This window comes from Rhododendron vialii, chromosome 8a (genome assembly GCF_030253575.1).
Source record: "Rhododendron vialii isolate Sample 1 chromosome 8a, ASM3025357v1".
Lineage (NCBI taxonomy): Eukaryota > Viridiplantae > Streptophyta > Magnoliopsida > Ericales > Ericaceae > Rhododendron > Rhododendron vialii.
The window spans coordinates 16,582,067-16,599,809 of NC_080564.1; the positions used below are offsets into that span (position 1 = coordinate 16,582,067).

General features: G+C 39.0%; 1 protein-coding gene across 5 annotated transcripts; it reads right to left on the bottom strand.

Annotated features, from left to right (window-relative positions):
* Positions 1-1,949: 1,949 nt before the first annotated feature.
* On the bottom strand, positions 1,950-17,453 carry LOC131299025 (probable protein phosphatase 2C 8). 5 transcript variants are annotated; one of them, XM_058324557.1, is made up of 11 exons: positions 16,893-17,453; positions 16,000-16,108; positions 12,507-12,573; positions 12,342-12,386; positions 10,820-10,872; positions 6,100-6,261; positions 4,144-4,227; positions 3,201-3,290; positions 3,048-3,095; positions 2,241-2,358; positions 1,950-2,138 (listed from the first exon to the last, which is right to left on the bottom strand). In XM_058324557.1, the coding sequence occupies exons 1-10, from the start codon at positions 17,237-17,239 to the stop codon at positions 2,248-2,250; spliced, it is 1,116 nt and encodes a 371-aa protein (XP_058180540.1). In that variant the 5' UTR covers positions 17,240-17,453; the 3' UTR covers positions 1,950-2,138; positions 2,241-2,247. The 5 variants fall into 5 exon arrangements, with proteins under 5 accessions (XP_058180540.1, XP_058180541.1, XP_058180543.1 ...); XM_058324558.1 differs by having other exon boundaries at positions 1,950-2,358; positions 16,893-17,256; positions 17,357-17,441; XM_058324560.1 differs by having other exon boundaries at positions 1,950-2,358; positions 12,507-12,543; positions 16,893-17,452.
* Positions 17,454-17,743: the final 290 nt, after the last annotated feature.

Below are 17,743 nucleotides of genomic sequence, written 5' to 3' on the forward strand. Positions count from 1 at the left end.
CTAGTCTAGTAGGGTTTATCCAGTTCCCCGAAACATACAACTTTCATATGGCAGGTTTTAGGTTTGAATCTCAATAGATAGATAGTAGACTGCTAATGAAATTGCATTAAGCCATTAACTTCCCCGAGCTTGCAGGGTCGGCTATGAGATTTTGTGGGCCTAAGACGATCTTAAAAAATAGGCCTTTAATAAATGTATACAAAAAAAAAGAGTCGATAAATGAATTTTTTAAAACTAAATACATGTATTCAACGCGAAAAATCCCACAAAAAATCGCAATATTTCAGAAGCATCATTATCGTTACTTAAACATCACTCTTTTTCTTCTTGGTATTTTTTTTTCCTCTGGCCGGTCTGTTCTTCCTTTCTTGCGTTTGTTCGCAATGGGATAGTGTTTGTGTAAAAGGGGAAAAGATGATGGTAATAATGCACGGTGTACCCACCACACGGTCCACACTGAATAAATTTCAAGGGCCCCAGAGATCAGCAATCCCCGTGATTCCTTTTATTCCAGCTTTTTTTTTTGTTTTGTTTATTCCTCGGTTCCGTGTTCTTTTTAACTGGGCCTTGTTCGCAATAGCCAGTGGGCGAGGAGAACATTGGGCCTTGGGTTTAAAAATAGGCCCTATAACAAACATATACACTTAGGTACTTAAAACAAATGGGAGCCCTAGTTTTTGGGCTTTTTTTGGGGGCTGAAGGCTCAGGCCTCTTGGGCCTTAGCCTAGAGCCGGCACTGCGAGCTTGAAATGTAAGGGACGGATAGTGCATGTACTTGGAAATTAATGGGACCAAGCCAAGGAACCGTCGTTACCCAAAATTAGAAAAAAAAAAAGAAGAGCATATGATATCGGTTTTTATTTTTGGTACATCCTTCATCTGCCATGGAAGATTATCCACGCTTCAACAAAATGCTACGGGCCGAGACGGAAGGACACAAAACCCCGTCCAATGGTTATGGATCCCTCACACGTCGTGTGGAGCCCACATATATCGGAAGCTCCAAACACCTATGTATCTGTATCTGCATCTGTATCCCTACATGTGTTTGTAGAATTACTCACGCTTAAACCTACACTTATCCTTTCCAACAAAAACAAACCCTACATTTACAACCAGTTAATTGAACTTAAGGATGGCAACCCCGCCCGAACCGTTGTTTAACCTTACCGTATGAACCGTTTAGTTGGGTTTTTAACCAAAATTTTACATATCTACCCTACATATATACACCTCTGCATACTGATACCGTTGTTAGGGTTTCTGTCTAAAATAATCCGCCTCACTCTTTCCATCTCTCTCTCTCTCTCTCTCTGGACTCACAGTAGCAGAAGACAACAAACGACTCACAAAATGAAAGAGGTTAATTAGTATCGGTTAAGAGACTGTAGGGCTCGAATTTTATCAAGTGCCAAGAAGCCTTTCATGGTTCCAAAATTTCAACTTATGAATTCGATTTTGTGATTCGAACAGTGAGTCAGAAAATGGTTTGTCGACTAAGAATTTGTGGGCTTTGTTTTTTCATCAAAAGTATATGGTACCTCCAAACACTGAGATGTTTGACTTGTAAATAGATTAGCTGGACCAAACGGAAGGGTATTAGTTAAAAGTGTGAAGTGCTAAATGTGCATTGTTTGCCATTTGAGTCCTGTACTGGTCATCAATTTGAACTGAAAACGCATTCATGGTTGCTAGGTTTCGGTGAAAACAGTACCAAACTGAAAACCGTAATTTTGGTTGTCATTAGATAAAATGAAAACCACCGGTCTTGGTTATGGTTTTAGGTATTTGTTTCGGTTTTGGTTTTGCCAATAACTGGAACCGCACCGTTGCCATCTCTAATTGAACTATGAGTGGTCGTGACCAGCTGTTACGACATTGGCCATCGGCCCCAGTGCTGAGTCGATTCAAGTCATTACAATTAGCCTTCCAGTATTGAGAGGTTACAATTCTAGACTCCACCTCTCGTACATTATGCAAGCCTTGGCACTGGGTTCAGTCATTTTTGTTCAGTGACGAAAGACCCTTGGAAACAACAAAAAAGGGACACATCATGTTTAAGTGTTCTACGAACCCATACAACAGATTAGATTTGCGCAATAAGCTACGACGACAACACCGTGTATCTTTCTTCCACACTGCCCAAAAACAAAAGAACAACATAACAACGACGGCAACAAAACCACGTAACTAAGCTGGCAAAGAGCACGAAACTGAACACCACGACAGAATTTGAGCACCTTCTAACTACTTGCGCTTGAAAGCAATAACAATAGCAGTGCAGTTATCTTTGCACAGGCGCTCCCGGACAGCTTCCCTAACAAGGCGTCGGCTCACAGCTGCAACTGCCAAGCCCTCCTGCCAGACAATTGTAAAGGTTGAGAACTTGAGATAGCTTCTCTTAAAGTTCTTTCAAGTATCATTAAGCAATAAGCATGGCCAACTGCAAAGAGACACCCCTCACATAACCCAACTACATATAGGCAAAACATAGAGTGTCTCCTTTAGGAAACTGAAAAGGGGGGGAGATGAAAACAGAACAGGGGAAGATTTTCCCTCTCCATCTTGTACTTCTAGCAAAATCATTCATTTGCTTAAAACCTCACAAACCGAATCCGATATGGTAAGTGACTGTTTCACACTACAGTGGAGAACAATTAGATGCATTATCGGAATCTTACTAGTCATATTGCTTTTACTCCTCGAAAGCAGAATTTGAAGGACAATGATATCAGTAACTGCATGAATGGGATGACCCACCAGTTATTAACCCAGTAACCTATCAAAGTGGTGGGCCTATGAACATCTGCCCAAAGGCTTCAGTTTAAGTTACTTGGTATACTAGTCTGGTAGTTCAATATCAACACTTAAAAGTCTCATACCCACCCAGTGTGGGATGAAAGGGATATTGCAATCAATGCAGTTGGTCTGACCAAACACCACAATACTCCTATGAGAATGGAAAAAAAGTAGGAAACTCAAAGATGCATTCAAACCTTTAAGACTGATGCATTAAAAAAATGGGAAGATCAAAGATAAATCAAAACCTTTAGCAGCTTGTGAACAAACTCAACAGCATCAGATGGTCCAAATACCTGAAACCCAGAAGCATCAACTTTAAATTAATAATAAAACTTGAAAAATGCCCCGACAGAATAGATTAAGAATTAAGGCAAAAGAGACAGTCAGAGAAGATATACCCCCCACAGGCCATCGCAGCCAAGAATAATGAAGTGGTCTCGCTCTGTAAGGTTAAAAGAATGAATATCTGGTGTTGCGATGACACCCACCTGCAGTTCACTTACTCAGTTCGGCATGAGTGCATCTTAAATTCTGAAGGATTCAAAGATCAAGAACAATGAAGCAACTTGCAGAGACATGGAGCAAAGGCGGTAAGCATAATTCTCATCACCAGAAGAAAAGGGACTCAATGTAGAAAAGTCTGGGTACCTGTGTTATTGTTCTTTCCTTCACGGCCTTTTCCTAAGCAATAAATAAGTGACATTTTCTTCATATCTCATGTTCTTCCACATTTCTTTAACCTTAATTTACTAGATCTCAAGTCATCCCCAGGTTGTTATTTTTTTGTGCACATAACCCCTAATTTTCCAGCCAAATTCCAAATTTGAAATGTTATCCGCTAACAATTTCTATTTGATGACGTATAAGAAAAACGAAGAGGGTTAGGGAGATAAGCCAACTTTCGACACATCTTAAAAGTTCTGAAGTGCTCCAGCCTTTCTAGTAAGAGCAAAGACTGAAGTAACAGATCCGAGCCATCTGAAAGTATAATTTTCTGCAAAGTTATCCTCAAAGCACATCAGGTGGTGATAGTACACTAGATCAATATCAATGAAGGAAATATGAAATAGAAAACAAAGAACGAAAAATGGATGCCATCACTATGCTTACACATTGGAACAAACTACAGGCAAAAATACACATGCGCGCATGCGCGCGCGCACACACAGAGAGACACACATACATACATAGATCAGGAAACCAAAGTACACATTAGGATAGGAATGAAAGGCCAGATTCCATGTTGAGAACTAAAAGATTCGCCTAACAAATATTATTACGAACCTTTTTCTTTTTTTCTCTTTGCCTTCAAAAATTGTCTAAATGCGAGAACAAACATACCTTTTTGAATTGCCGATCACCAAAGGCCCTGGAAACTTCGAGCCGGCCTAGAAGTCGTCCATTAGAACTTACAGAGCCACCAGCCTGAAAATTGAGCGCTTATTAAAATTGAGCACTTATTAACAAAATGTATAATAACGTTCAAGGTAACTGAATTAACGAATTAAAAACTCCATAGAAGAATTACATACGCAAGGAGCGAACAATGACTGCTTCCATAATAGAACTCTTATCTCTGAAGATATTTTGAATTACCAAATGCAATTTTTGGACCTACGCATCATCCTTTTATTTAGTCAACACTGACAACTGACAAGCTTGTCAATATTCTACTTCGACCTTCTATCTATAATAGGAGAGAGAATATCATCTGAAAAGTCTCACTTAGCCACTATGGGGCAGCAACGGGCGTCATTTTATACCGAGGTTTTAAACTAGCTTTGACTTATCACTTAAAATCTCATCGCTAAGGAGCAGGGACCGCCACTTTTTCAGTTAAACAGATCCAGATTTTTAAGCATAAAAAGATTAAAGGTACATGCTCAGCATAAAAAGATTAAAGGTTCATGGTCCATTCCGCATAATATAGGATTTGAGCTTTATTTAAGCATATAAAGAATCAAATGTTTTAAAGTAACTGATATATTAGAATTTTTATGTTTCTCTCTATGTGTCCTTTTTTTTTTCAAACAGAAGTTTTAAGCATCGTTCGAAGCTTTTAGTTACCATTCGAAGTTATGTAAATTATTTTTTCCCATCAAAATTACCCACATCATTGATAACTCAACTGATAGGGTGAACACGTCAAAATGAGCCCTTTATTCAGTTACAAAACGAAATCCACATTTCCTGAAATACTCTGAACATCACACTCCTTATCTTCCTACAATTTCCTTAACTATATGAATGAAACCCCACTGACTGCAATATTCTGAACCTATATGCATACGCAGCCCTCCTCGTTGCATCACATGCGTGCCCTTATCTTTTCTCTACGTCAGAAACAAAAATGTGCAGATATGACATTCTCTCTCTGCTTATTGTCAATTCTGATTATCATAATTTTTTTCTTCATTTCGAAACTCTGGAAGTATGTTTTTTACTTTTTCTTCTCAAAGTAAAAGGACCTGTAGTTGAGGTGGTTGAAATTTGTGTGTGTGCGCGAGTTTAAGAGAGAGGGAGAGGGAGAACATCCTAACAAAGAGAGATTGACAGTAGAAATTTTGTGAATGATAATCAATTTCTTTCAGGTTATGTTTTACCATGAACTAATCCACTGCTTAAAGAGGAAAGAAATGGTGGAAAGGTGAAAAACAAATTTGAGTCTGAGTGTCTGACTCATCGAATCATAGTCTACGAATAATCTACATACGTTAGACTTGATTTTGGGAAAACAATACATTTGACAATTTCCTATAGCAGAAATAGAATATTTGCAAACGTGACATTGTGTTTGTAACAGTAGAGTAAAAAAGCAGCCTCTAGTTTCATATTTTGTTCTTCAATCTTACTGGAACACTCAAAATTTTTATTGTGATTCATCCCCATTTCATGCCACGGCTTTCTTTGTAATTTATTCTATTAAATTGCACAAGGTTCTATACTGCAGTCACTGCAATGATAATCACACTTCACTCGCCTCCTTGGATATTAAGGAAAAATTAATCTCCAGAATCAGTTTCCCTATCAATGTTATTATCATCTGAGAATAACTGCAGAGGCAGACTTGAATTATGAAATTTTAAACAAAAGGCATCTAGGTAGTAATAGTAAACATCTAGTTAGATACAACAACATTCGATATTCGCTTTCTGGAATAAATGCCATCCATCCCAGAGTGCTCAAGAATATTGTAACCTATAAATCTGCAATGGATTTAATAACGTCGGACTCATGGAATACATGACGAGAATGCGTTATGTTGCTCTCCACAATTCCCATTGACATAGACCTTACCTTCTGAATTCGTGCACGTTCCTGTGGGTAGATGGCTTTGTGTTCCCTTGTCAAAACAATAGCCTTCAATGGAGTTACTCCATCTAAAGTATTCTTGAAACCATCAGCAGCAGATGACCGCGCTACAACTGCTTTTGCATCCCCAATATTAGCAACAAACACCTAGAGAACATGGAGCAGAAGAAATATAATAACTTTCCCACGCATCCTTCAAAAAAAGAATATAAGAACACTGCAACAACACACACCAATATTTGCAAAGCAAATTGAAAATTTTGTGCATATATTTGTCCTACATTGACATACCTCAGTTAAAAGTAAGAGAGCGCATATATTTGTCTTAAATTGACATCTCAGTTATCAGTAAGATAGCTCTTTCATTAGCCAAGAGTCAATCACACTTACTAAGTGTTCAGTTTTAGGGTAATCGTAATAGAGAGAAAACCCATTAGGGTTAATTTCATTCAACGTAAAATATATATGTACAAGCTGTATAATAATTACACTACGGTCCTAGATACTTAAACTAATTACATGATAAGACACATAATTACACTAGATACAAATAGATCCATCATCTAACACTCCCCCTCAAGTTGGTGCGAAGATATCAATCAAACCCAACTTGAACACAATAGGATGAAAACTCTTGCTACCCAGCCCTTTTTTGAATATATCAGCTAACTGATCTCCAGATCTCACAAACGGCATACATATCAAACCCTCATTCAACTTTTCCTTGATGAAGTGTCGATCAATCTCTATGTGCTTCGTTCTGTCATGCTGAACGGGATTATGAGCAATGTTAATGGCAGCTTTATTGTCGCAGTAGAGTTTCATCGGAACACTGTCAGCAAACCCCAAATCAAGTAACAAAGTTTGGAGCCACAAGAGCTCGCAAACACCATGAGCCATAGCTCTATATTCAGCTCCTGCGCTAGACCTAGCGACTACCGATTGCTTCTTACTTCGCCAGGTAATCAGATTACCCCCAAGGAAAGTGCAATACCCAGAAGTAGAGCGCCTATCATCCACAGAACCAGCCCAGTCAGCATCAGTGAATGCCTCCAATCGCAAATGGCCATGATTAGAGAATAGAATTCCTTTTCCTAGAGCTGATTTCAGATACCTCAAAATACGATAAACTGCATCTAGATGTGATGTACGAGGATCATGCATAAACTGACTAACAACACCTACTGCATAAGTAATATCGGGTCGAGTGTGGGCCAAGTATATTAGTCGACCCACAAGTCGCTATACCTTTCCTTATCAGTACGCTCCCCCACATCTCCACTAAGATGATGATTCGCCTCAATAGGAGAATCTGCAGGTCTACAGCCCAACATACCTGTTTCTTCCAAAAAATCAAGTATATACTTGCGTTGGGAAATAAAAATACCTCTATCAGACCTCGCTACTTCCATTCCAAGAAAGTATTTCAATGATCCCAAGTCCTTAATCTCGAACTCCTGAGCTAGACGAGACTTAAGGTTATGAATCTCACTCACATCATTGCCTGTCATTATTATGTCATCAACATAAACAATAAGGACAACAATCTTACCATTACTTCGCCGGATGAACATCGTATGATCTGCATGGCTTTGCTTGTAACCAAAACTTAACATAGCTTTACAAAACCTGCCAAACCAAGCTCTACGTGACTGTTTCAGCCCATAAAGTGCCTTCTTCAATCTACACACCTTTCCTTCACTTGCAGGAGAAGAGAAACCTGGTAGAATATCCATATAAACTTCCTCCTCTAAATCACCATGGAGGAATGCATTTTTCACATCAAACTGTTGAAGAGGCCAATTCAAGTGGGCAGCACACGAGAGGAGAGCTCGCACAGAATTCATCTTCGCTACCTGAGCAAACATCTCCTCATAGTCAATACCATAAGTTTGAGTAAAACCTCTGGCAACCAGCCTTGCCTTGTATCTCTCAACTGTACCATCAGCCTTCATAGAATTAAACAACCAGGTCATGGCTAAAGATCGACGAGACTTAAACGTCTTGAGTTCAACATCAGTAGTAGGCTCAGTAACAGGGCCTTCAATGAACTCAGACATCCCTTTAGCTTCAATAGCTAATGTAAAAGTACGAGACCAAAGTAAATAATTTGTGCCATCCAGTTTGATGGGACAAATATCCAGTGAAGAGTTATCTAGAGTCCCTACACGACTCAACTCATCCTTGCCACTAGCGGAAGCCTGTTTTTTCTCTTCTGACATCTTGAAAGCAGAACAATAATGCCAAATAAACAATAAACAATGTTCCCGGCAACTTTAGAACTCCAAAAATAATAAATAAAGGTTCCAAAAGCCTTAGAACCTCAAAAAAATCAACTGAATACCTTCGAATCTGACTGAAACAATGTTGAAACTTCGTGAGAGAAGAAAAAATAATCCGATCGGCGAGAAAAAAAACGGCGACAGTAGCAGATCTAATCGAAGCACTGTTCACGAGCACTGTTCACGCGAGTACTGTTCACGAGCACTGTTCACGCGAGTACTGTTCCCGCGAAGTACTGTTCATGCAGCAACAAGAAGAACGTCGTAGGTCGCCCAGGTTCTATCGCTCTGATACCATGTTCAGTTTTAGGGTAATCGTAATAGAGAGAAAACCCATTAGGGTTAATTTCATTCAACGTAAAATATATATGTACAAGCTGTATAATAATTACACTACAGTCCTAGATACTTAAACTAATTACATGATAAGACACATAATTACACTAGATACAAATAGATCCATCATCTAACACTAAGGGATTCGGTTCAGCACTAGTCCATTGAACATCTAGAGGAGCAACTTATGTCACCACAATTCATGTCCTTTTCAATGCTTTTGTTATCCAAATTTTTTTCTTCTATTGATCCAAGGATATTTATGAATCATGAAATCATGGAGAGAATGAAATTGAAGATAAACAGTAACATCCTGAAGAAATGATTAACTAACCAAGACAAATTCATAACCTTCCACGATTGGAAAATGGGCACACCCAGAAAGGCCACCGGAACATCAGTTCCCAATACCACCAATAAACAACATGCCACATAGAAAATGCAGAACAATGGGGGAAGAATAGAATCAAAGCGGTACAAAAAACCAATAACAAAAAACTTTAGATGCACTCCATCCTAGAGAGAGAAACAGAACGTGTAAAAGGGAAGCAAAGCCAGATCTAGGTTCGGGGGGGGGGGGGGGGGGGGGGTGTGGAGGAGAGGAGGCGGCAGCCCGCCCCCCCCCCCACCAAACAAAATAAGCATCCCTCCAGTCCCCCTCCGTGTGGAAGCCACAGAGCTCCAGTCCTCGGCCGCCGAGCGGCTTCCCTTCCCTCTTCCCACTGCCGGTCGGCTCTCCGATCTACCCCCTCCCCGTCCGATCAGGATTCTTTTTCTTTTTTCCTTTTCTCTGGTCGGATCCCATTCCCCTCTCTGTTATTCCCTTCCCCGTTCGATCCGATCGAGTTTCTTATTTCTGCATACTGTTATATGCATGCTTGTCTGCTGTTGTTTGTTTTGGGGGTTTTCGATGATGCAGGCTTGTTGGGATTGTATCTGCTTTTGCGTTGCTTGCTGCTGACGGATTAGACTTACCACGGTTTTGATTCTCTTGAGATGCATTAGTTTAAGTTTATTATGGTTTATTATAAGTTTTCAGTTGTAATTTTCTGCATTGGGGTGGGTAGGTGAGAATTTGCGGTGGTGGTTTCTTCACTTTTAGTAGTTCATTGTTCAATAATCATGGTTGCGCTTGTTTTTCTGCATTTTCTCCACTAATTTCTGCACTGTAGTTGGTCTATCTGCCATCTAGTTGCATGATGTCTCTTTCCATGCACGCAGTGCTCTCTACCATAAGTGCAAAAAAAATCACTTGGTTGGTATCGGTCAGTCTATGTGGGAAGCCCCCGTCAATTGTGGAACTACTGTGACAGTTGTACATCGACAAGTCGCATGCGCTACTCCGACATTTAGCCATCTCATCAATTTATCGCTGGTTTAACTTCATATGATTTGTATGTGTTATTTGTCTCACTCATTTGTGTTAGGTCTTTTTATCAATTGTATTAGATGCACATGGTAGATTGTAATACTTCATATTAATGAATCTCTTGCCGTTCCATCCTTATACACTTCCAAAAAAAAAAAAAAACTTAAGACAAAGCATGACACTTCTTTATCTAGTGATTGTGCTTGGGGTTCATAGCTAACATTTGCAACTCAAAACTAATTTGGGGACCGCAGGTTTCCTACCTTTTCCTTATTCCGCATCCCCCTCCCACAAGGTCCAACTAATGCGACAGTAAGGGACAAGGCCGAAATATCACCAAAATACAACTTACGTTTAAAGATCCTTACACACTACAATAAAGAGAAAAAGATTCATGATGATTTCGGTTCTCTATCGAGTGAACCTTTGGTGGACTTGGAAAACAAAAATAAAACTCAAAAGAAAAGAAAAAGAAAAAGAAATAACTTTCCAACTGAAGCTCATAGGTAGAAATACACATCGACTGACAAGTAACAGCTGATCATTATCACAACCAAATGATTAACTAGTAACAAAAATTTTGAGCGATGCGTCGGATAGAACCTTGACCATACTTAATCAGACGATACCCTGAGAAAATACCATCTATTGTGAAAATAACTTTGCGATTGGGCAGTAGAAATCGTTAAGTATCACATGAGAATAAAAGTAAACTTACTGTTTGGCCTAATACCCAAACACATACAGCTGTAGCACCTTCCTGCCAACCACCTGAGAAGAATATATAACAATTGTCAGAAAGAAGAAATTCTACTTCACCAGGATCTATCAAATGAATGCAAGATGACATAAAGTACAGAAACCATAGTAGAAAGATGTCTCTGTATATTTAGGCCAGGGATATTTTTTTACTAATTCTGTTCAACAAGGAAGCATCAAGCGATGCGTTTTAGCTTTTAATTTCCTGTAGACAAGTGCACGCCAAGGTTTCGAGGATTAAACTTAGAAGAAGTAAACTTCTGTTATTAACATGTGTAATATAACTTGTCAAAAAAATTTGTGGCGGTTGCATGTGTGCATGTCCAAGACACAAAGATCAAAGCAAAAGGGGAGGGTGCTCCACAGGAGGAGAGCTATTTTTTAAACCCTGAATGCAGTTTTTCTGCATTCTCAAAGCATGTCTAAGTAACACAATGTAAACTCTGATAACGACTATGAAGACCCAACATTCCCTCAAAGTTTCAAACTAAAACAACCATCATCCTGTCCAGAAACAGAAAAAACAACCAAATTTATCCGTCATAGATGGCAACAATGGGCTGGAAAGTAAACAAAAGATGAAGAAACCACGCGAAAAACATTGCATAAGCTAAATGTCTCATGAGGGAGCACGAGAGTGACGAAGAATGTTTTTAACTTCTCAGCAAAGAAGATTAAGGGAAAGGAAAGGAGGCCTTCACCTTCCCTCTGGCCTTGCCATTTCCTTTCTGTCAACATGTGAGTAGAGACAAGGAGAACAAAAGGGTCTCACTTCTTTATTACCCTTTAAACTACACAATTTCCTTAACCTTAAGCTGCGGCGCTGCTATGTGCAAAAGGGTGGGGTCGGTTGTTATCATTGGTTTTTTTGTTCATGAATGACCCGATGGTCGTAATTCGTGGAGTCGCCACTGACCTTAAGGCTGTAATAATAAATTCAAGAACCAACCTGCATCCTTTTCTTCCATGCTCAACCAAAAAACAAGGGGTAAAAAACACAATTTAGTTTCCCTAGAAGAAAGTTCTGCCATCTCCTACCTATGCCTGTACTAAGAGGACCGTGAAAGAGGTCTAAAAGAGAAAACTCATCAGTTATTTGAGATTTCACTCTTATCAAAGATAAGATGAGAAATTCATAACCATTGCACTCCAAATCATAAACTGCTAATGTTTGACACTTTTACCAATACCGGATACAAACATTACCTGGCCAAATTAAAACCCTAAACGACTCAACTCAGTATTAAGCATCCACATCCAAAACTATGAGTTGCAGTGTCTAAATCAAGAAGTAGATCCTCGTACAAAGCACTAAAATCTCTTGCAAAAAGTTATTATTGTCTTAAACATGAAGCTCTACAATCAAGCAACAGAAATAACATCATCTAATCAGTGAACCATTTATTAACACGATCAAAGAGCGTATTTAAGGAAGACAATTTACTGGAATGCTTATTGTGTAGAAAGCAACTTAACAATACCTGCAGCACTTTCTTGAATGAGGGTCTCGTCAGTTCGTCGAAAGCCTTTGTTGTAAAGGAAACAGCAAATTAAATCTCTATTAACGACAAAAAGAAACGTAAACAAAAAACCAAAAGACATTCCACTTATCCACAATGAATAAAGAAGAGCACAAACTAACATACCATCAAGTATAGCTCTCTTGGCCGCTTTTACATCCAACTGCAATTTCATAGAGCATGATGAGTAAAACTTTGATTAGAGAAACCAAAGTAACATGAAGCCATGGAAACAAATTTAAAAGCGTTTCAATTATTATGGATTTGGGAGGATAAAATACATTTAAAAATGAGTCAGAGATTTCTAAGTGCTCACTAATAATTCAAATTCACAAGAAAAAGCAGAGAAACAATGTAGAAATTAACCAACCAACAGAGAGGAAAATCAGAAGAAAACAAAAGAAGAAGAAAGGGGTACTGGTTTTTTAACTACTTCACAATTCTGTGGCGGCGGCAGCGGGGGTGGATTATTTTGGGTGAGAAGAGAGTGTGGAAAGGAGATGGGTGGGTGTGTGCTAATGGGGAAAGGGGCAAAATGGTCTCTCATAATTTAATGAATTCCATGTCATTAAAATTAGTTTGCAGCTCATGATAGTAAAATAAACTATCCAATACCGTTATGGGAGGAGAAATTAATCGGCATCAATGGGCACGAAGTTAAGACTAGCCATCATTAAACAAGTAAAACAATAGTCCGTGACACGTGACATTCCTACGAGCAGGAAAGACATCAGCAATACAGAGTTGCCAAACTTGGGATCAGAAAATCGATCACCCGAAGATGGTGTCAAGTGGAGAGCTAGGCACTGGGCACAAAGAGTGTCCAACCAAAAGAATTGTTGGCACAAAGAGTGCCCAGCCAAAGGGGTAGTCAGCAGAAAGAATAGCCAAGAAGATACGAACCTTCTCGGATAAGCAAGCAAAATGCAAACAAGATACAAGTAGCCACCTGTCAAAGAATGCTCATATCATTTATTATGATTGGGAGCCTCTGACGGCGTCTTGTTTTGCAGGCTCAAGAAGAGGGATGAAGGAAATTAGCATGGTCTCAGGGCTAACCAAAATTTAACTCCAACACTTAGCGTAACAAACATAAGCCCACCACAATATATATTTGAAATTCCCTCAGGATTAGACACACACTGATTGATAAATTCATAAACATGTGTTTGTAAATTATTTATGAATTACAGAGTAATTTTGTACTAGATCCCCAACAGAGTCTGTCGAGCAGATAATAGTTCGCTGAAATTTATGTACTTGATTTTCCTATCGGAAGATCTCTAAGAGAACCGTTGGTACTTTGATAGTTAGCTTGTGCTTCATGTCCATATAAGAACCATACGATTCACAATTTGGTTCACAATTCGATTCATGATTTGAGAAAAAACAACATGAATCTGTAGGTGAATCGAGATTGGGATGAAGTCGGACGTCAGTGATGAACCATACGATTCACAATTCGAGTCAGAATGTACGATCCATTCGATTCTTGAAACTATCCCATCCAACGAATTCGGAGCATTATTTACATCTTTGGTTTTTATTGGAAAAACAGGAGTATAATAACTTAATAGCGTTTAGTTCGGCTATATACAATAGCCATGGAAAATATGTTGATCCTTAGGTGATTTTAGTATTTAGTACGATCCTGTTGCAATATAAGCTTCTACTCTATTAAATTAACTGGTAACCATTAAAAACAACTTTTAATATACATAACCTACCTTTATTACTGGGAATGAATAGATGTCTATTCTATATGCTTTGAAAATTTTAACTGAATCATAAGGATTATTCGGAAAAGGATCAATTTTATTCATGATTTGACAACCTTCACTACAGGGATCTTTGATGGATATTCGACCAAAGGTGAGAATATATTCGAGCTTTTCAAGTCCAAAATAATTTTGTTGGAAGATGGCGCGCTTATGATTGGCTGACTTCACAAAGTCCAAAGGGTAGTGTGTTTAAAGTTCACCAACTAAGCATCTTAATAGCAAATTCCTATGTAAGCGTTCATCGACCAACCATTACTGCAATAATTTACACCATGTAAGCGATTAAGGTCTGTCGACTGAGCAATAACTAAGCAGATCACATAATTTGAGTACACTGACTAAGCAATCATCAAATGAATCATGTGCTTTGAGGGTGCCCAGGGTTTCACCCTAACTAATTACCTTGTATATGTGGAATGAGGGGACTACACTACCCTGGACACCTTAACTAATGACCTTGTATTGGGGAATGAGGGGACTACACTACCTAAGGGGTAAGCCATGATGAAGCTTTGAACACCCACAAAATGCAGGATTACCTCACTTGATCGGTAGACTCAAAATGCAAGATAAACTAAGAATTGCTCAGTCAATGGACCCAAATCGGGAAACATAAGTAGCACCTACATGAAATATGCGCCGTGACGCCGTCGATGGACCCTATCGCGGAACTGGTATAAAGATACTTAAACAGCGAACTTTAAACATGCTACCCATTGAACTTTGCGAGGTGGACAAATCATAAATTCATTATCGCACCAATTTCCAACAAGGTCATTTTGCACTTGAAACCTTCGAAAATCATAAAATCCAAAATTCATTCTTACCATCAAATGTATCAGGTAAATCCATTAGAGATTCATGCAGCCAATATGAGCATGAACCTCCTATCATCTTTTACTGCTCCTTCATTATGAAAATCGAATATGTAAAATGTCGGTATATGAAAATCAAATACGTATAATGTCTGTGAACTCATATCTTCTTGAAGACCAAGATAGGGATTAGCATTAAAATATTCAAAAACTTCACAAATAGAATGTAAATACATACACATAAGATATGGGATCCCATACGTGGCATTTGGAGTACATAAATTTACTATCGTGATCTCACATTCTAGAACTACGAAAACATTAATCAAAACAAAACAATTTCAAGGACATTTAATCCATAAATTTGTGAGACAAATTCCCGTTTTCTCTACCAACAAACCACCACACCTTCCCCTGGCCTATCACTTTCTCTATCTCATCTCACCCAACAAACACCAACCCACGTATTTGTGAGCCCTCTATATTGCATTCATATACTATTTCCTTGTCGTTTGTTTTGTCAACATCAACATATATCTCAACCCCCTCTGTTTTTCCCGGTCCATTTTGTCGGCCACCCACCTCTACAGCTCTACCAGAGTCATGCTAATAGGAAATAATCTGATGAACTAGCCTAGTTGGCCACTCTTGTACCCTATCTACTTAGAGGCCAAGGGATCAAATCTTGCCGAAGGCAAGAATTGATTACTATTGCTCCTATACAGGACAGTTTCATTGTTAGTTTATTTCTTCCCCAGGGCTGTTTCTTGGATTGTTATGTATTGGACTTGACTTAGTTGTTTCGGACCTCACATGATTGATGCATCGTCCCATTATTGCAACTCTTGGAATGTAATTCTCATACCACTTGACAAAAGAAAAAGAAAAAGAGGAATAATCTGATGGAACGAGTCCATGGCAGAAATAAGAGAAATCAGCACAGTTTCTTTAGTTCAGGGTCAAATGACATCCATGACCCACCAAATGCTTAAACATGCACCAAATAAGACCAAGCAAACACACCAACTCACGTGGTAAGCCTGCTGAAAGAACATCTTTATGTAAATGCTTCTGTGCATACTCAGCGGCTAGTCGACCTCCATGCCCATCATAAATTGCATAATGCGCACATCTGTCAGGAAGGACAAAACCGAACAAAGTTGGATCTTGGTTTTCAAGTTTAGACAGTGAATATTTTACAGAAAAACAGAAGCAGGACACCTCTGAGATACGGATGGGGAAGCATGGATCTAGAACTCATATTGTTTGATCAATATAATTTTGAAGAGGACATTATTATGAACGTGATAATGACTTCATATTGAGCAAAGCGATTGATATAATTTTGGTCTTCCCTCCCCCCAGCATTTCCATTAATACTAGTCTTATCAATTGACTTTGTGGTGGCATCTATTGGTCTTCATTGTAAGTGACAGTGACCAAATCACAGTCTATTTTCCCTCAGCTTATCTTAAATTGGTGCTATCCCTACCAAATTCACTAATGTTTTTCATCTTCCCATGCATCAACTGTAACATCGTCATGTCAGCTAGACTCGTAAGTACATTATGTCCCATTAAGCGTGGCTGACTGGTAGATCTGTTTTAACTTTAACCCTTTCAATTTTGTACCGCCCCTCCGCCAGAAGCATGCTGACATGGTTACAAATTCACAACCTCTCCATTCGTGTTGTTACATAACATAAATAACCAAAAGGTTCACTTTGTTTGGAGGGAAGTTTTGTAGCCCAAGCATTAGGGCTCTAATTATAGTCGCACTACGAGTTGTGTATATAGGCACGGAAAATATCAAAATAATAATTAGAAGAAGATGCATTATTCAAAAGGTAACTATGAATAAGTGATGAAACTGAAGCAATTAAAGCAAAGCGAATGTTATAGTTACATGGTTGTTACCTCAGTTTTCCAGGAAAGTCCAAGCTGGCGTCAGGAAGCACAACCCAAGCATCCTCCATGGTGTGTCTCGAACCCTTGTCTTCCGCCGCCTCTGCTTCAATTTGAAAACCCACTTCGTTCACACTTGGATTTTCCTCTTTACGTTCCGACGAACCATGTAAATAACTGTTCCTTTCGGTTCCTTCTTTTGAAGCTTCCGATCCTTGATCTTGTTGGCTGTCAAATGCATCATCAGTTCTCGGCTTCTTAGTGACCGAGCCAGAGTCACCAAACTCGCCCTCTTGCTTATCCTTGGACTCAACGCTCAGGTTCTCGTTGTTTGCAGGTGAATCGGACTCATCAGACATCGTGCCAACTCAAGTGTCTGAAACAATTAACACACCAACTGTTATGGCAAATACACGGTCTCTGTTTGCTAGCTGAGAAAACGGAAGATATAGTTTGACATTTGCGGAGGATTTTACCGAAGTGAAGAAATAGGACGTGTTTTCTTTCTCGTCAAGAGAGCGAGCAAACTGAAGGTCTGAAACCCTAGTGTGTATGATTAATAATCACCCATTTTATTTTTTACTCCCTTTATCTATCACTGGACACTGTTTCAATTTTTTTTTTTTTTTTTTGGGAATTGCATTTTCAGTGGTAGAATGGGCATAAAACTCCCAACTCATCGACCACTTTTTAGAAAATTCATCTGGATATGAAAAAGAAAAAAAAGTAATTTCCAATACATGGAAAGGACCGCGTAAAATTACTATTACACCACTCATGTCCACACTTCCTCCCTCGCTGTCCCCTATAGCCTCCGTCCACCATATTAGTTGTTTCTCCTCGGAACAAAACTCCCCTACCGC

Coding starts and splice junctions, on each gene's coding strand:
- LOC131299025 (XM_058324557.1), bottom strand. CDS start 17,239: ATGTCTGATGAGTCCGATTCACCTGCAAACAACGAGAACCTGAGCGTT. Junction 12,574..15,999: donor CAGGCTTACCACGTGAGTTG/GTGTGTTTGCTT, acceptor CTCTAATCAAAG/TTTTACTCATCATGCTCTAT. Junction 10,873..12,341: donor CATTCAAGAAAGTGCTGCAG/GTATTGTTAAGT, acceptor TATTCTTCTCAG/GTGGTTGGCAGGAAGGTGCT.